At 42.2% G+C, this 20,412-nt stretch overlaps 1 protein-coding gene across 2 annotated transcripts in view; it reads left to right on the top strand.

Moving 5' to 3' along the window:
* The window catches only part of ME3 (malic enzyme 3), a 1,085,505-nt gene that overhangs the window by 961,900 nt on the left and 103,193 nt on the right, over window positions 1-20,412 (top strand). For both annotated transcript variants that reach the window (XM_050755844.1, XM_050755845.1), the window contains 2 exons: window positions 4,701-4,834; window positions 7,831-7,980. In XM_050755844.1, coding sequence (XP_050611801.1) covers window positions 4,701-4,834; window positions 7,831-7,980 — 284 coding nt within the window. The remainder of the gene's footprint in view (window positions 1-4,700; window positions 4,835-7,830; window positions 7,981-20,412) is intronic.

The raw sequence follows: 20,412 nt of genomic DNA, 5'->3' as shown, positions 1-20,412 counted from the left end.
ATCTCTACCAGGAGAACTACAAAACCCTGCTGAAAGAAATCAGAGACAACACAAATAAATGGAAAAACATTCCATGCTAATGGATTGGAAGAATCAGTATTGTAAAAATGGCCACACTGCCCAAAGCAATGTACAAGTTCAATGCTATTCTTATTAAGCTGCCAATGTCATTCTTCACAGAACTAGAAAAGTTATTCTAAAATTCATGTGGAAGCAAAAAAGAGTCCAACTAGCCAAGCAATCCTAAGCTAAAACAGCAAAGTTGGAAGCATCATACTGCCTGACTTCAAACAATACTATAAAGCTGCAGTAACCAAAACAGCATGGTACTGGTACAAAAACAGACTTGGAGACCAATGGAACAGAATAGAAAACTCAGAAATAAAGCCATACACGTATAACCATCTGATCATCAACAAGGCTGACAAAGACAAGTAATGGGGAAAGGGATCCCTATTCAATAAATGGTGCTGGTCTAACTGGCTAGCCATATGCAGAAGATTAAAACTGGACCTCTTCCTTTTACCATATATAAAAATTAACTTAGTGCATCAAAGATTTAAATATAAAACATCAAACTGTAAAAAAAATCCTAGAAGACAACGTAAGAAATACTCTTTTCAACGTCAACCTTGGTGAAGAACGTTTGACTAAGTCCTCAAAAGCAACTGCAGCAAAAACATACAAGAAGACATACAAGTGTCCAACAAACATGAAAAAATGCTCAACATCACTGATCATCAGAGAAATGTGAATTAAAACCACAATGAGATACCATCTCACACCAGTCAGCACGGCTATTATCAAAAAGTCAATAAACAACAGATACTGGAGAGGCTGATGAGAAAAGAGAATGCTTATACACTGTAAATGTAAATGTAGTGTAAATTAGTCCAGCCACTATGGAAAGCAGTCCGGAGATTTCTCAAACTTAAAACAGAGCTACCATTGGACCCAGCAATCCCATTACTGAGTATATTCCCAAAGGAAAATAAATCATTCTACCAAAAAGACACATGCACTTGTATGTTCATCTCTGTGCTATTCACAATAGCAAAAACATGGGATCAACTCAGGTGCCCCTCAATGATAGAGTGGATGAAGAAAATGTGGTACATATATACCATGGAATACTATGCAGCCTTAAAAAAGAGTGAAGTCCTGTTTTGCAGCAACATGAATGCAGTTGGAGGCCATAATCCTTAGTGAATTAATGCAGGAATAGAAAACCAAATGCCACATGTTCTCATTTACAAGTGGGAGCTAAATATTGAGCACACATGGACTTAAACATGGGAGAATAGACAGTGCAGATTACTAGATGGGGGAGAAAGGAGGATACTGGAGGTTGAAAACCTACGTATCAGGTACTATACACACTACCTGGGTGATAGGATCTCTACCCTAAACCTCAGCATCATGCAATATTCCTGTGTAACAAACCTGTACATGTACCCCTGTATCTAAAATAAAGACTGAAATTTAAGGGAAAAAAAGAAAAGATACTCAGCATTATATGTCAATAGAGGATTGCCAATTAAAGCAATAATGACATATCACTGTACACCTATTAGAACAACTAAAATCCAAAAAACTGACAATATCAGTTGCTGGAGAGGATGTAGAGCAACAGAAACTCTCATTCACTTCTAGCAGGAATGCAAAATGGTACAGCCAGTTTAGAAAAGTTTGGCAGTTTCTTACAAAGCTAAGCATAGTTTTACCATATGATCCAGCAGTTGCACTCCAACATATTTATCAAACTGATTTTTTTTTTTTTTTTTTTTTGAGACGGAGTCTCGCTCTGTCGCCCAGGCTGGAGTGCAGTGGCCGGATCTCAGCTCACTGCAAGCTCCGCCTCCCGGGTTTACGCCATTCTCCTGCCTCAGCCTCCCGAGTAGCTGGGACTACAGGCGCCCGCCACCTCGCCCGGCTAGTTTTTTTTTTTTTGTATTTTTTAGTAGAGACAGGGTTTCACCGGGTTAGCCAGGATGGTCTCTATCTCCTGACCTTGAGATCCGCCCATCTCGGCCTCCCAAAGTGCTGGGATTACAGGCTTGAGCCACCGCGCCCGGCTATCAAACTGATTTAAAAACGTATGTTCACACAAAAACCTGCACAGGAATATTTACAGCAACTTTATTTATAATCACCAAAAGCTGGAAGCAACCAAGCTTTCTTCAATAAGTGGAGAAACAAACTATGGTACAAATGTACAGTGGAATGTTATTCAATGATAATAAATGAGTTATCAGGAGATGAAAATACATGGATGAACTCTAGGTGCATATTTTTAAGTAAAAGAAGCCAGTCTGAAAAAGTTACATACTTTATGGTTCCAATTGTATGACATTCTGGAAAAGATGAAACTGTAGAGTCAGTAAAGAAGGTCAGTGGTCACCAGAGGTTTGGGGGAGGAAAGAGAGATGAACAAGTAAAGCCCATGGAATTTTTAAAGCAGTGAAACTATTTTGTATGATACTGTAGTGGTGGATGCATGACATGCGTTTGTCCAAACCCATAGAACTTTACAGCATAAAGAATGAACCTTAATGTGTCCAGATTTTTAAAAAATTATTTAATAGGTTGGGGGATTCCAGAAAGGATGCAGACTATGATAGGAGAATCTAATTGTATTACAGATGTATGTAACAATCTCAGTGAAGAGAGTAGAGGGAAAAAGTTTTGACTTAAGTAACTTTGGAAATGAGTGGAGTCTGTTAGAATAAAGGCAAGGAGAACTGCACATAACCACTGTACTCTATAAAGTTGTTTCCCACAGTGGTTCAGGTTAACAATTTTGACACTGCTATACGGGTATACTGAAATTAAGCAATTAAGTACATAAATGGGAGATGGTCAAAGCCAAACTTTTTATTGTTGGAGTGGGAATTCACAGTTTAGCAAGGTGATGGGGTTAAAATGATCCATGTGGTAATGAATTCACATTGGAGACATTAGTATGAACTTATGTTCAGCTTAATACAGGTTCAGATGGTTAAATATAGAAAACTTCATAGATATGTGGTTATACTCCAGTTTTAATATACACATGTATATTTCCTTGCTCTGTTAACTGACAGGGACTAGAAATAAGCAAGGGACACAAGTAGTAAATAGTGCCCAAATCTTGCCTTCTAATAACCATGCTCTGAAAAAGGAATTGGGGATCCTTGGAGAAATGGTTTAGTCTAGGACCACGGCTGGCAATGTACAAGAGGAACCTGGAGCATCTTGTAGTGCCAGAAAGTAAGGAATTTCAAAACAAAAACAAAAAAAACAACAAACCCACTACTGTTACATTATGAGTAGTATGTCAAAGAAATGCAAGAGCCAACCGAAAACACTCCCAATGGCCAAGACTAGGAGTAACTTTAGAGTGGAGAAACCTGACAAGCATGACTTTTGGCCACTCATCGAGGTCCATATCAACAGTGATAATCACATTTATTATATGTACCCATGGTCTGATGTGATGAAAATGGCACTCTACTTCTGTGATCTTCCTTCCAAAAACCCATGACCACAATCCAACCATGAGAAAAACATCAGACAAGTTCCAGTAGAGGAGTATGTGCAAAATACCTAACCAGGGCTTCTCCAAACTGTCAAGGTTGTCAAAAACAAGGGACATCTGGGAAACTGTCAAAGCCAAGAGGAGCCTAAAGAGACATGATGACTAAACTTAATATAGGATCCTGGATGGGGTCCCGGAATTACATATATGTATATATGTATATGTGTGTATATATATACACACACACACACACACACATATTTTTACATATATATATACACACACACACACATATATTTATATATATCTGTATATGTATTAGATAAAAACTTTAAAAAATCTGAATAAACTGAAGGCTTTAGTTAATAATAATGGATCATTACTGGTTCATTGACTCTAATGAAAGTATAATACTAATGTCAAATGTTAATAATCAGGGACACTGGTTGAGGGGGTATATGGGAACTCTGTACTGTCTTCTCAGGTTTTCTGTAAATACTGTTTGTATTAGTCCGTTTTTACACTGCTATAAAGATACTACCTGAGACTGGGTAATTTACAAACAAAAGAGGCTTAATTGACTCCAAGTTCCACATGGCTGAGGAGGCCTCATGAAACTTACAATCATGGTAGAAAGTGAAGGGGAAGCAGGCACATCTTACATGGCGGCAGGAGAGAGAGAAAAGGGGGAAGCACCAGACACTTATCAAACAACCAGATCTCATTAGAACTCACTCACTACCACAAGAATAGCATGGGGAAAACAGCCCCTGTGATCCAATCACCTCCCATCAGGTCCCTCCCTCAACACATGGGGACTATGAATTTGGATTACAATTCAAAATGAGATTTGGGTGGGGACACAGAGACAAACCATATCACTGTTCTAAAAAATAAAACATATGTATATAAAAACAAAACAACAACAACAACAACAAAAAACAGAAAAACCCTGATGATACAGTTTTCCCATTTTTTCCAATGAGGAAGCTGAAGTTCAGAAGTGTCAAAGTAACTGGCACAAGATGACCCTCCTACTTAAACAGCAGAGGTGGGATTTGAGTTGAGGGACCTTTCTACTGAGTCACACTGACTTTTACCTGTCTGTAGGTGGGACCCCTTCTGTTTCTTTGTTTCCTGTGTATGCACTTATGTGTGGGTGTTTTTTTCTTGTTCTTGCCAGGGGATGGCCTTTACCCTTGAAGAAAGACTGCAGCTTGGAATCCACGGCTTAATCCCACCCTGCTTTCTGAGTCAGGATGTCCAGCTCCTCCGAATCATGAGATATTATGAGCGGCAGCAGAGTGACCTGGACAAGTCAGTACCTAGCGTCTGTTCTCTCTGCTTGGTCCTTGGGCTGAGCTGTCTGTTTCCTATGCTTCACAGAGGGTTTTCTGGAAACTCTCCAGCTAAAAAAGGCTGAGAGCCCAAAGAGATCCCAGACTCAGCCCTACCTTCTAAAGGATTCGTAGTCTCCCTGAGAGACAAGGCTTGTTATGACTGAGCCACAGCCAACATGTCCTGGAGGAACTGGAAAGGGAAACTGCATTCCAACCAGTGGAATCTGAAGGGCCTCTGGGAAGTGGTAGAAGCTGAGTCAGCATAAGAAGCACTGATAAGACTTCAGCAGACAGCAGTGGGGTTCAGGGAGAATGTTTCACTGAGAGGGACGAAATGGAGCAAAGACGTAGAGACAGGCATGTTAAGGAAGTGGTACGTAGCTTGGGTTCCTGGAATTAGGGGGACGTGGTGGGGGAGAGGGAAATGGACAGGGGACGCCTTAGGATAGACCTAGATGTCATTTGTTGGAGGCTATGGGCAACAGTTAATAACCCTGTCTCCTCTCTGAGTTCTCCTCCAATAGAGATCCAGACATAAAGAGCCAATGGGGAATCATGGGGTCAACTTTATCAGCTTTACTAAACAAGGGAGTCACTTCCCAGGTCGCATGGCTATAAATGGGCACAGCTGGAATTTGAACACAGAGACCTGGCTCCAGAGTCTATGCTTTTCATTTCTCTGGTATGCCACAGCTAAGATGCAGCAGAGACCAGTGGCTACAAGACTAGACTCTAGTAATAGACCGAGTTCAAATCCATATTCTACCCCTTAATAGCAAAAGTTACTTAGCAAAAGTTACTTAGCCTCTGTGGGTCTTTTCCCATTAGTACAATGAGTACCATAGGGAAAACTCATAGGGTTGTTACGAGGATTAAATGCCTTAGTATTTGTGTTGTGCTTAGAACAGTGCCTGGCACATAGTAGGCAGTATGTCAGTGTTTGTCAAGTAAATATGTCACCTTGCTATTGGCTCTAGCAGAAATGTAGGAAGAAGATAAGGAATCCCCCTCTTAGAACAAACAAACTCTAGAACTTGGCCAGTTCAATCTATAGAACAAACTGGCCAAGACTTTGGGTCCTTGAGGGTGTGGCTGTCCCCCTAGGGGCAGAGCTCAGCAGCATGCCAGGGTCACCCTGCACTCATATTCCTCTGTTTCCCTCATACCATCCATTGCTTCTGAGTGGTGATGAGCACAGAAGCCTCTGCTCATACCTCCACCCCTACTCCCAAAGCTCTAAACTCAAAGGGTGTTAGTCACATTAACTCCAAGGCCATACTGTAGTCAGGCCAAATATCCTCTCCCTCTTTTTTATCTAACTCTAATTGGGTCTAGCTAAGTCACTCTGAAGAGCAAGCCAGAAATGACACAATGAATTCAACTAACAGGATGAGACACGCCCTAAATTTGAATAATCTGAACCTTCTCCTTTTGTTATATTTATAAAGAAAAAATCAAGTCCAAAGTGAAATCCGCTTCCTACAGATATTAAGCTCTAAACGTTAAATTAAAAAATCCTTCCCTCCCAGTTATTTCCAGCTAGATGGGCCTCACTCATAGATCTGGGGAAACATTCCAGGCTCAGGGACAGAAGAGTGTGCCCATTCCTGGGAGTTCTAGAGGCTCATCCCTGATGCTGCTTGACCACCTTGACCCGCTTATTTCCAGGAGTCCCTCATTTTACAGGGTGCTTGGGGACATGCTAAGAAAACTCCTCATGTTCTTTCGAGTAAGGGCAGTGGTGTGCTGGTAAATCTTTAATAACTGGTTCTCTGTGTGGGGTGAGGAATGGGGTAGGAAATTACGGCATCCGCCAGATTCCATAGTGTAAATACTTGTATGATGGCTAGTTTCAGCTTACCAGTTTGACATAACTGAAGGTAGAACTGAGAAAAGATGTGCACAAATGGCTATTGGGTAAGAGAATCCCACACTGGCAATGGGCTGAGATCCTGGCTCTTCCTGAGTATCAGTCCTCTCTTGCTAGAAACACCTTCCAGAGCACAGTTTTTAGTTTTCCACCAAAGGACCAATTCCTTTGGTAGAGAGGAGAAGGCTGAGACCCAAGAGGTCACACAAGACTTTCCCAAGTTCACACAGCTAATAAATGGCAGCGCTGGGATTCAAACCCAGGATCCTGATGTCATGCCCAGTGATCATTTCACCAGACCACAGATGTTTTCCCCCTGTTAGAGCATTTCTCCCATCCCTCCTGATGCCAGAGCATCAAGTACCTTGGTACTCTCCCCAAGATTATTATCCAGAAAGGTTGTGATATTAGCAGTCACACTTAATTGTGAATTTCAACCCCTAGGTTTTCTCTCACAGAGGTTTTTGCATTCTTAGGAGTCTGAATGGAAGGCTCTTTTCCTGGCTTAGTGATTTCAGGTTTCAGGGATCAGGTAAAAGAGAGATTATTTTTACAAATCACAATTTGTAACAGGAACCAGCCCAGTGTGGTAGGAGAGGCCAGTCCATAGAGTGCTTACATGCCCAGGATTTTCCTTTACCCTACCCCACCCCCAGAATGTTACTATGCTATTGTTATTTCATTAATGTTCATAAGCATCTTGAACAATGGTTGAGAGCACAGATTCCAGAGTCAGACTGCTTAGATTCAAATTCCCACCCTGCCATGGACCTGGGGTGAGTCAGTTTCTCTCTACATTAGTCTCCTTGCCTCTAAAATAGCAAGAATTATAATCCCTACTTCACAAGCCATCGGAGGTTTTAAAGGAGTTATTGTAAAATATTTAGAACCGTACCTTCACCGTGTATAATAATAAGCACCACAAGCAGGTCATCTTCACATTTCGTAGCTGTTGAAGCTCATACTCAGGGCAGATGGCTTGCCCATGAAGGTGCCCTTGTAGCTGGGCAGGAGCGGGAGCCCTGGGTCTTTGCACCACACCACAGAGGCATCAGGGCCTGCTGCTACCCCATGTCAGCTTGCTTTTTCTCTCCCTTTCCAAGGTACATAATTCTCATGACACTCCAAGACCGGAACGAGAAGCTCTTCTACCGAGTGCTGACTTCAGATGTGGAGAAGTTCATGCCTATCGTGTACACACCTACCGTGGGGCTGGCCTGTCAGCACTATGGCCTCACCTTCCGCAGGCCCCGGTGAGCCCCCGTGGAGTGAGGGCTCCGGGAGGGGCTGCCTCATAGAGGGGAATAAATTCTTTCCACCGTTCATGCATGTATTGGGACCCTGGAGGCTAACTCCTGAATGGGTCAGTGGTCCAACAAAAAGACATTTGATTTGAAGCATTTGCTCAGGAAAATGACCCCGTAAGCAGATAAATGAGCGGAAAGAGTAGCTAGCAAGGGGATATCGAATCTTCTTCACTTCCAAATAATAAATGCCCAGCATGCTCAGAGTTGACCTGAGAGAGTTCAGGTTGTATTTCTCTCATTATCAACCTGTCACTTCTCTCGCCCTCTCTGGTCATCTCCAAAGTACCAACAGCTCTCCTGCCAATTCAGGCCAATGAATAATAGAACGTTGGATACCAAAGACTGAATTTTTTTGCTGTCTCGAAAAACCAGCGTATCTTCCTTCAGGCTTGACTCAGATTCTACTTTAAATGTCATTTTATTAGACAAAATTTTGGCACTCCGTTTTCTTTCAAAGCCAAATAATTTTGAGCAGTTTTCTAAAGCAATCAGTTTTTTTTTTCATAATGACTTCAGAATATATGTTTAAAAAAAAGAAAAAATGGTAGGGTCCTCAGGGGAAGTTGCCTTATAATCATAAATACATAGTTCTAGCACTAATGTTAAAAGAGCTACCTGGTTTATTATATGTAATGGAACATTGTTCTAGTCTACGTTCAAATATGTAACATACTGTGCACAGATGTGTAATTTACATTTATGTAGAATTTATAAGTCAGTGTTTGTAAATCACACATTATATGGGGAACATGTAATCATGAATTCAAAACGGCTTTAATTTAGAAAAACAATCTTCTAGTTTTGTAGCCAGCATTTGGGTTGAATATTGCAAGATGGTTACAGTGTGTTCCCAATGCCAGTCCTGTTTCTTTCTGGGTCCCACTGTTACCATTGGCAAAGGACAGCACATCAAACCCCATCCTGATGGTGGTGCGTCTGGCTGTTGCAGCAGACACGTCCTCATCACTCAGAACAGCTAAGCTTTTGCAAACCTATAGAGGCCCACTATGCCAGGGCCCCATAGCAGTTCTGGTCTTCAACATGCTGCTTTCAACAGGAAAGAGACTCCTGTTCTCTTATTCCCATTCCCGAAACCAATAGTGGCAGAGACATTAGGAGCTGATGGTACATTTCTGAAGGATGCAGGACTGTATGTACTTCCCTGTTCCTATGCAGAAATGATCCTTTATGCACAGATCAGCTCATGGCATTTCATCTGAGGCATTTAGCAGCTCCCTAGGGCTTAAAGAATCAAGACCAACACTTTGATAGATCTAAGCCTGTCACAGCCCAGCTCCAAAATTCAATGTCCTAGCTACTCTGATCTGTTCTCCATGCCCAAGTACACCGATGTTCTTCTCCATGCCTATGCACATATGGTCCTGTCTGCCTCAAACTCCTGCATCTCCCCTTTCCTTGGTCTCCACTCATCATAATTCAGGTTATCCTTCAAGGCCCACCCCAAGGGTCAACTTCTCCATGGAGCCCTCTCCATCCCCTCAGGCTGAACTGATCACCCCTTTTTTGGCCTCCTCAAAATCCATTACACATACTTCTTCTATCCTACAGTTTTCTTTTTTGTTTTTCATGTTTTTAGTTATTGTTTGTATATAACTCTCTTCTACTAGAATACAAACTTCTTGAAAGGGCAAGAAACATGATGGATCAGTTGTGTATTCTAGACCAATACTTGGCAAGTAATTGTCACTTAGTTGGGAAAGTAATGCTGTGTACTCACTGTGAAGAATTGGTTCTTTGCAGTCCACCCCGAATTTTAATCTCCTTGACCCTGGGTGATTTTCTTATCTTCTCTCTGCCTTAATTTCCACATTTATAAAATCGAGGTAACAATACTACCTACTTCAATCATTATGAGGGTAAAATGAGAAGTGTGGATCAGGTACCTGGCAGAAAATTGGAACCAGATAAATGTCAGTGTCTATTTCTCTTCAGTAACTATTGTAGAAAGGAGAAAGGATTAATAGATGTAGAGTCATATTATACATTGCATGTTTAAATATTTACCAAGAAAGTAGAATCATTGAACATGTAACAAACTAAGACTTTTAACTTCAGAAGGAAACCGAACCCAAGATTATGCAAACATACACAATTTTGCTTTTCCAGAACCAGCTTTTTCCTGAAGAGGACCTTTATCCCCCTAAGGCAAGATTAACCATCTCCCCTGACTAAGATCTTATGGAAATTCAAGTGTATCCCACTCTGGCCCCTATTGCCAGGATGTGTGGAAGCCCTCACTCCATAAGCTCCTATGGAAACTAGATTGTAGTGGCTTCATTTGGTTCCAGATAAACTAGTATCAGGGTCAGGACCTTGCATATGCAACAGGCTTGTGAAAGTAGAATTTGCCTCCAGAGCCCACTCCAGAATCCAGGGAAACCACCAGGACTGAATTTACATATCTTAACTCATTTAATTATTACAACCTCCCTAGGAGGTAGGCCCTATTTTTATCTCAATTGCAGATGGGAAAACTGAGGCACAGGGAAATAACTTACCCAAAGTCACATATAGTTTATAACCAGCAAAGCCAGGGCCCAACCCAAGCTGAACCAAAGTGTAGACAGGCAACCACCACACTACACTGACTCTTATAGTTTAGGACTGTGCACAGCTGGTGGGCATTCTGGGTGGGATGTCGTTGCAGCTCCAGGAATGTTTGACTGCCCAGGGGTCTCAGGTGGGGATTGCTAGATACCATTTCTAGAGCTCTCCTGGGAGGAATTGATCCAGCAAGGTCCCAGGGCCTGCAGCTGGGTGAGCTTGAGGCAGGCTTGGGCAGACTTAACCGTCTTCTTGAATTAGTCCCTCACACTCTTGGTTCAGACTTCCCGAATATGTTGTGCACAAACCCTTCTTCAGATGATTACCCAATTAAGTTATTTGACATGTGACATTCTGAGTTGTTGCTCTAGGTTTCCATCTGGCTGCTTTCCAGGTGTGGATTCCACACCTGCCTTGTTCCTGAGAGAAATAAAAGTCTGGGCTCCGCCCAAGCCCTGAACTTCATCTGAGACCTGGCTTGGACTTATTTTGTGGATTAGCATCTGAAGGGAGGACAGTCCCGAGGCTGAGAGGGAGAGAGCCAGCGCCTTCTCAGTTTCTGAAATGATAAACACTCCTGCCAGGTTCCCAAGAACAATGAAGTCCTCTGTAAAAGTGTCTGGCCCCCCACCAAAGCTAATTACATCCAGCTGATGCTAAAATGGAGCCATCAACCTGCCTGGGGCTCTGCATCACCTCACAACCAGGGAAAGAGTATCTCAGGGGCACCTGAGCGTCCCTGGGCAGATAGGCACCACAGAAGGTTCTGGGCTCTGGTGGAGCCTCCTCTGCCTCATCCTGCCTCTCACCTGACACATTCTCTGCATGTGCCTCCATGAGCCTGGCTTAGGGGAATGCCCCCTGAAAGTCAGTCACTAGTGTGTGAGCTGGAAGAGGTGAAAGCCAGAGGTGAGGCTGGGTGGAGGCTGAGATAGAACTCAACCCAGAGGAAGAGGGTGGGGAGGAAGCCAATATGGGGTCCAGTGTCAGTGAATACTCTCCCTTTCCCAGGCCACATCACTCTTGACCAGCCCTGTCTTCACACGCCTTATCCTCTTGGGCTCCAAGCAATGTGCTGCACCCGCCTGTAAACCTAACATTTCCTGGCTTTGGTATAGGTCTAACCTGTATGGATGATGGAGATCTGAAAGAAAACATTATGACACTTGTTAAAGATGGTAAGGCAGACTTTATTCAGGAGCTGGAGAGCAGGGGACTATGATAGACATATAACTATGGCAGAGGAGTCTTGCAGTGAGGGAGAGAGATTGGGCTCAACTCTGACTCCAATAGGGACAAATGGGGATTTATAACCCAGGAACAGCATGGGGGGCAGTGCTTGGAAAATTACTAGGAGGAAACATCAAGAATAGGGGGTTTCCGGTTAAATTGATAGGATGGGATTATTGCTGAAGGCAGGCCAGAGTCCTGAGATAACAAGGGTGGCGAGTTACCAAAGGCAGGTGGAAGATTTTAGCCAAAACGACTTAGCAGGATTCTTGCTCAAACTGGATTCTACAAGGACAGGGAGGGAAGCCCAATGTCTGACCTAGTCAAAGGAGACTCAGGAGCCCAACTAAAGTTTTGGTCGAAGGAGAGTCTTTGTCAGAGGACTGGGTTGTAGGTAGTAGAAGCAGCACAGACTTTGAAGCCAGGCAGTCTTGGCCTTGAATCTCAGCTCCTGATGACTTTTGGCAATTAATTTAGCACCTCCTCAGCCTCCTCATATGTAAAATGGAAATAACACCTATTCACATGTCTGCTTGGGAAGATTCAGTGAGATTCCAAATATAAAGGGCCTGGCGCTAGTAAGAGCTCAGCAGCTGTGATCTGCTTGATCCAGGACCCCAAGGAGTTGTCATCTACTCAGTCACCCCACCGAAGAATACACACTGTAAACCTGCTGAGGCCACCCCAGTCCTCTGAAGTACTGCCACACTCTGTTGTTTGATTCAGACCTGAAATCATCTGTACTTGCACTTAACTAGCAAATCATTAGTAAGTATGTGTGAGGAATTAGAGATCGGGCTGTGATGAGTTAGAAAGGTGAGGCTGGGAAGTGGGACTTGGTTTTATATAGTCAGAGGCTCTGTGGAAAGTACCTGAAGATGTATTTGGACAAAGCCAGCAACCCTTGGCCCTGAGCCAAGCTGCTGTCTTTCTTATCTGCAAACAGGTGGTCTTCTGCACACCAGCCAATAACATATATACAGGATATTAATAGTTACCATTTATTGAATGCATGTACTTCTCATGGGAGGGACGTGGTCTAGCTATTTTGTGTGCATTATTATTGAGCCCTACAACAACCCCTCGAGGTGCTTATTATTTCGCTGAGATGAAAATGAAAGCTAACTTATCTAAGACAATCACAGCTGACCCAGAGCCAATTTCCTGTGCTATATTCCTGAATTCATAGTCCAGTTTCTGCTTGGCCCTGGTAAACATGACACCTCATTCTGGCCTTCACTTAAACTCCCTTGCCAGACAGGTCTGCACCCAGGAAGGGCACACACATGTGTGCACACACACACTCTCACACTTGGGAGGCATAGCATATCACGTTGGACAGAGCACTTGGGCTGGAGTCAGAGGTAGTGGTTCAGCCCCCTCATCTAAATACCATGTGGTCTTGGAGCCTAGCTACTCCACTGCAAGTTCAGATCACAGGAACTATCCACCTTGTGGGATCATTATGAGGGTCAGAAGGGCTAAACGCATGTGAACATGCTTTATCAATTGTAAAGTTCCTCATAAGCTTAAAGCAGGAGTATTACTTTTTCATCTCTTCTTCCCCCTCACCCCATACCTGTAAGAGGATATGGTTAAGGTTCACATTTACCTCCTTGGAGTTTCCTGCTTCCTGCTCAATATGTCTGGTATGCTTCATTTTCTTGCATTGGAACCTTCTTGTCTTCAACCACCTCCACCAGCAACCCTCACGTGCACATGCATGTGCACGTACACCCAGAGCGACCCCTGGACACGAATCACATGCCTCTGCTTCCTAAATACCCACTGGAGCTCATTTCCAACTCTACGCAAGACCAATGAATGTCAACACTTTGACCAAAGCCACTCTGGAAAACAAAGACAACCTTGCCCCAGTAAATGGAGAGATCCCTGACACCCAGGGCATGGTTTTTGAGCACATCACAACACAGTTCCAACCCAGCTGTCCATTGATTGGGAATATGCACAAACACACACACATACTCCCAGGACAACTGGGAGGCAAGCAGAAAGCAAGCACTAGCATCATCAAACCAGCCTCCTGAGCAATCTGAGGGCACCAAAGCACTGATTCCTTTGGCCAAGACTGCTTGACATTCCAATTCCACCCAGACTCTGCTGCCAGACTTTCAGCTATGCTGCTGGGAAGGCTTTCTTGAGTAGAGTGTGTGCAAGGCCTGCAGCCGGTTCTGGTTAATGTCTCATCTGGCTCTTTTAGTCCCTTGTCCTTGGCTGTTATAGGGAGAGCACTGGATTGGGAGTCAGGAGATCTGGGTTCTACCCCTCAACCATCCCCTTTCTGGCTACAACTCCTTAGGCAAGTCACTTAGCTCATTAGCCTCTAGTAACAGTGGTAGGGTTCTGCTGCATGGCTTCCATGATCTCCTCTAGCTCTAACATTTTATGATCTAGTAACCCAAACTCTATAACCAAGTTAGAAATAGATCTTTAAGTGATCCATGGTAATATTATGCAGCCAAACCTAAGTTTCCCCACCTGTAAAATTAAGAGGGTCTAGTTAGAGCACCAATTCTCAGTCCTGGCTGTGCACTTGAAGTGTCTAGGGAGCTGTAAATCAGAATCCCTGAAGTGGAGCCCAGGAATCTCTGGTTTTCAGAAGCTCTTCAGAGGACTCTAATGGGCAGCAAGGGCTGAGAACTGCTGAGCTGGGTGTTCCCTGAAATTCCTTACAGCTTGAATCTTCTGTGACTTTTAGGGAGTTGATAAACTGCATCCCGTATATTCCAGCCCATCCAAACCTGGAAGTACTCTTGAAGGTTGAGGTCATAATAAGATAACAGAACCTTCGTTTCCAACTCAACCTTCAGTAAGCCAAATTGTTCAGCCCCACCACCCAAGCTCCCTCATCTCATTCATAGGGTTGGTGGGGGGAGTTCTACATCTGCCATCCTCCTCTCTCCCCCAATTTCCTCTCAGTACACAAGTTCCTATCACTACACAGAAGTCTCACTTCCAAGTTTCACTCTTATTCTCTTTACTCCCCCATGTAATCACCTACTTTGTAATGGTAATAGCTGCCCACTCATGTGATGGCAATAATTGATTAGATAGGAGCAAACATCTGGCTCAAGTGTGGTTAATCATTTAGGTAACCGTGTGACCAGTGTGGCCTGGCTCAAGAGATGCACTGGGCCAGTTAATGTCCTTTTCAGGAATTTGAAATGAGATATGATAGAAGTCATATAGAAAGAATTTTCCACTTGGGAAGAAAAATTAAAGCAAAAAGGATACCGTGGTTTAGACTTTAGAGTTAGGTTGTGGTAGGCCAATGGCAAATGCCAGCTAAGAAGGAACAGAAAATAATAGAGCTGGAAGTAAAGGAATATTTTGGAGAGAGGAGATAAGAGCAGATGGGAGAGAAACAGGGTAAAAACACAGAGAGAGTGGTCCCTCGAGCTGCCTCAGTTCATGACAGCTTTCCATTCCAGTTCCTGTCCAAAACTTTACAATAGGCACTCTTTCTCCAGAGGTAACTTAAGTGAACTTCTGCCTTAGGTAACTAGAACAGCCAAACTGAAAAAGAGCTATGAAATCAGATGGATCTGATCCCTTGTGAATAGGCTGGATGGAGCTAACAGGTTAAAGTAAGTATCTCAACTTTAATGAGCATTAAATTCACCTGGAGGGCTTGTTAAAACAGCGTGAGCAAGTCTGGGAGGAGACCAGAGAATTTATGTATTAACAAGGTCCAGGTTATGTTGATGCTTCTGGCCAGGGACCACACTTTGAGAAGCACCAGACGAAAGGATGATGAAAGGCAGCTCACTGCAAAGTGAACAGAGACCATCAGAAGGAGGTAGGAGTAGTAGATATTTCCACAGTCCACTGTACATTAGTAGATGGAGCTGGAAGTCATGAAATATGGGTTCCTGTCATGAACTAGCAGCATGACCTATAATCCTCCCCCTTTCTGGACCTCACTTTCCTCATCTATAAAGTGACGATATTGGTAGATGATCTCAGGGCTCCTTCCAGCCCTTGCAGTCTTTCATTTTTCTTGCAGATTGGAGCACCGTGGCTACAAATTTGCCTCTGAGGTTTCTGGCATTTAAGGGAGGAAAATGCAAAAGTTAATGAAAACACATACTTTTCATTTTCTGACAAGAAAAAGCTTGCAGGCTTATCTGCAGAAGTGTCATTTTTTTGCTAAGAGCTCTGATTCACAAATGGGCACCTTCCCAGACAGACCAGCTGGGCAATCCAGAATCTGTCATGGATTATTTGATGCCGCGACTTGGGAATCGATGCCGGAATAGATCTTAGGAAGGTGGCAGGAGAAGGAGTCCTTCCAAAGCATAAGGTTGTTCAGCTGTTATTTGACATGAATGTCACATGGAGTAAGTGAATTGTATCTAGATCCCACATTGCTGAAATACTTTGGAACAGAGGTAGAGGAGAGAAGGAACATTTATTTTTGTGTCTGAATTATATAGATTTCAATCACTGAGGGAATTAGCTTATTTTTTTTAGTGAAAGCTTTGAGATTTGCATCTGAAAAAGGGAGTTTGTGCTTAAATGCACGTGTCCTGCCTGGGACTTTAATATTCAGAAGGAGCAGCTTGCTCTCGGGAAAGGACAGACACTCCTCAGCCATCCGCAAGTTTGGGTGGGAGTGAAGGTGGCAATGTCTGAGCAGCCCTCACAAATGCAGAGATTGTTTTCCTTACTTAAATGGGAGACAGACGCACTTTATTAACTAGAACAGGATGTTCTGGGTTGACTTCCTTTAGCCAAAGGCATTATTCCCTGGCAATTTAAACAAACTGACTTTTGTTTCTTTTTTATCTGGCTCTGTCCTTTTCCTCCTTTGTCCCTGGCAATCACAGCCATGGTGATCAAAAGGATAGGTGGGGAGAATTTCCTAGCCCTGACAAGGAAATACGTACATGCAAGCAGGAGTTGAGTGGACCATTCCTCAGATAACCTTCATCTCCCGTTGACCTATAAAATGCACTAAGTGTTCCGTTTGCTCACACTGAGTTTCGTCTAAAAAGAGTGGCTTCTTTTTTTGTTGTTTTGTTTTGAATTATTTAATTTATTTTTATTTTATTTTATTATACTTTAAGTTCTGGGATACATGTGCAGAACGTGCAGGTTTGTTACATAGGTATATACATGCCATGGTGGTTTACTGCACCCATCAATCCATCATCTACATTAGGTATTTCTCCTAATGTTATCCCTCCCGCAGCCCTCCATCCCCTGACAGGCCCCAGTGTGTGATGTTCCCCTCCCTGTGTCCATGTGTTCTCATTGTTAAACTCTCACTTATAAGTGAAAACATGTTTCATTTTCTGTGCCTGTGTTAGTATGCTGAAAATGATAATTTCCAGCTTCACCCATGTCCCTGCAAAGAACATGAACTTATCCTTTTTTTATGGCTGCATAGTATTCCATGGTGTATATGTGTCACATTTTCTTTATCCAGTCTATCATTGATGGGCATTTGGATTGGTTCCAAGTCTTTGCTATAGTGAATAGTGCTGCAATAAACACATGCATGCATGTGTCTTTATGCTGGAATGATTTATAATCCTTTGGGTGTATACCCAGTAATGGGATTGCTGGGTCAAATTGTATTTCTGGTTCTAGATCCTTGAGGAATCGCCACACTGTCTTCCGCAATGGTTGAACTAATTTACACTCCCACCAACAGTGTAAAAGTGTTCCTATTTCTCCACATCCTCCAGCATCTGTTGTTTCCTGACTTTTTAATGATCACCATTCTAACTGGTGTGAGATGGTATCTCATTGTGGTTTTGATTTGCATTTATCTAATGACCAGAGATGATGAGCTTTTTTTCATATTTTTGTTGGTGGCATTAATGTCTTCTTTTGAGAAGTGTCTGTTCATATCTGTCACCCACTTTTTGATGGGGTTGTCTGTTTCCTTCTTGTAAATTTGTTTAAGTTCTTTGTAGATTCTGGATATTAGCCCTTTGTCAGATGGATAGATTGCAAAATTTTTCTCCCATTCTGTAGGTTGTCTGTTCACTCTGATGATAGTTTTTTTGGCTGTGCAGAAGCTTTTTAGTTTTACTAGATCCTGGTTATCAATTTTGGCTTTTGTTGCCACTGCTTTTGGTGTTTTAGTGATGAAGTCTTTGCCCTTGCCTGTGTCCTGAATGGTATTGCCTAGGTTTTCTTCTAGGGTTTTTATGGTTTTAGGTCTTGTATTTAAGTCTTTAATCCACCTTGAGTAAATTTTTGTATAAGGTGTAAGGAAGGGGTCCAGTTTCAGTTTTCTGCATATGGCTAGCCAGTTTTCCCAACACCATTTATTAAATAAGGAATCCTTTCCCTATTGCTTGTTTTTGTCAGGTTTGTCAAAGATCAGAGGGTTGTAGATGTGTGGCATTATTTCTGAGGCCTCTGTTCTCTTCCATTGGCCTATATGTCTGTTTTAGTACCAGTACCATGCTATTTTGGTTACTGAAGCCTTGTAGTATTTGAAGTCAGGTAGCATGATGCCTCCAGCTTTGTTCTTTTTGCTTAGGATTGTCTTGGCTATGTGGGCTCTTTTTTGGTTCCATATGTAATTTAAAGCAGTTTTTTTCTAATTCTGTGAAAAAAGTCAATGGTAGCTTGATGGGGATAACATTGAACCTGTAAACTACTTTGGGCAGTATGGCCATTTTTCACAATATTGATTCTTCCTATCCCTGAGCATGCTTGATGGGGATAGCATTGAATCTGTAAACTACTTTGGGCAGTATGGCCATTTTCACAATATTGATTCTTCCTATCCATGAGCATGCTTGGTGGGGATAGCATTGAATCTGTAAACTACTTTGGGCAGTATGGCCATTTTCACAATATTGATTCTTCCTATCCGTGAGCATGGAATGTTTTTCCATTTGTTTGTGTCCTGTCTCATTTCCTTGAGCAGTGGTTTGTAGTTCCCCTTGAATGGGTCCTTCACCTCCCTTGTAAGTTGTATTTCTAGGTATTTTATTCTCTTTGTAGCAATTGTGAATGGGAGTTCACTCATGATTTGGCTTTCTGTTTGTTTATTATTGGTGTATAGGAATGCTTCCGATTTTTGCACACTGATTTTGTATCCTCACACTTTGCTGAAGTTGCTTATCAGCTTAAGGAGATTTTGGACTGAGATGATGGAGTTTTCTAAATATACACCATGTTATTTGCAAACAGAGACAATCTGACTTCCTCTCTTCCGATTTGAATACCCTTTATTTCTTTCTCTTGCCTGATTGCCCTGGCCAGAACTTCCAACACTATGTTGAATAGGAGTGATGAAAGAGGGCATCCTTGTCTTGTGCTGGTTTTCAAAGGGAATGCTTCCAGCTTTTGCTCATTCAGTATGATATTGGCTGTGGGTTTGTCATACATAGCTCTTATTATTTTGAGATACGTTCCATCGATAGTTCATTGAGAGTTTTTAACAGGAAGCGGTGTTGAATTTTATCGAAGGCCTTTTTTACATCTATGAGATAATCATGTGGTTTTTGTCATTGGTTCTGTTTATGTGGTGGATTATGTTTATTGATTTGTATATGTTGAACCAGTCTTACATCCCTGGGATGAAGCCAACTTGATCATGGTGGATAAGCTTCTTGATGTGCTGCTGGATTTGGTTTGCCAGTATTTTACTGAGGATTTTCGCATCGATGTTCATCAGGGATATTGGCCTGAAAATGTCTTTTTGTTGTTGTTGTGTCTTTGCCAAGTTTTGGTATCAGGATGATGCTGGCCTAATAAAATGAGTTAGGGAGAAATCCCTCTTTTTCTATTGTTTGGAATAGTTTCAGAACGAATGGTACCATTTCCTCTTTGTACCTCTGGTAGAATTTGGCTGTGAATCTGTCTGGTCCCAGGCTGTTTTTGGTTGGTAGGCTATTAATTAGTGCCTTAATTTCAGAACTTATTATTGGTCTATTCAGGGATTGCACTTCTTCCTTGTCTAGTCTTGGGAAAAGGGTGTATGTGTTCAGGAATTTATGAATTTCTTCTAGACTTTCTAGTTTATTTGTGTAGATGTGTTTATAGTACTCTGATGGTAGTTTGTACTTCTGTGGAATCAGTGGTGATATCTCCTTCATCATTTTTTATTGTGTCTATTTGATTCTTCTCTCTTTTCTTCTTTATTAGTCTGCCCAGCAGTGTATTTATTTTGTTAACGTTTTCAAAAAACCAGCTCCTGGATTCACTGATTTTTTTTTAATGGTTTTTTGTGTCTCTATCTCCTTCAGTTCTGCTCTGATCTTAGTTATTTCTTGTCTTCTGTTAGCTTTTGAATTTGTTTGCTCTTGCTTCTCTAGTTCTTTTAATTGTGATATTAGGGTGTCAATTTTAGATATCACCTGCTTTCCATGTGGGCATTTAGTGCTATAAGTTTCCCTCTAAACACTGCTTTAGCTGTGTCCGAGAGATTCTGGTACGTTGTGTCTTTGTTCTCGTGATTTCAAAGAACTTATTTATTTCTGCCTTTATTTTGTTATTTACCCAGTAGTCATTCTGGGTAAATTGTTCAGTTTACATGTAGTTGTGCAGTTTTGAGTGAGCTTCTTAATCCTGAGTTCTAATTTGACTGCACTG

This window comes from Macaca thibetana, chromosome 14 (genome assembly GCF_024542745.1).
Source record: "Macaca thibetana thibetana isolate TM-01 chromosome 14, ASM2454274v1, whole genome shotgun sequence".
NCBI lineage: Eukaryota > Metazoa > Chordata > Mammalia > Primates > Cercopithecidae > Macaca > Macaca thibetana.
The sequence above is the reverse complement of the archived record's forward strand: the minus strand, read 5'-3'. Positions and strand labels throughout refer to the sequence as shown.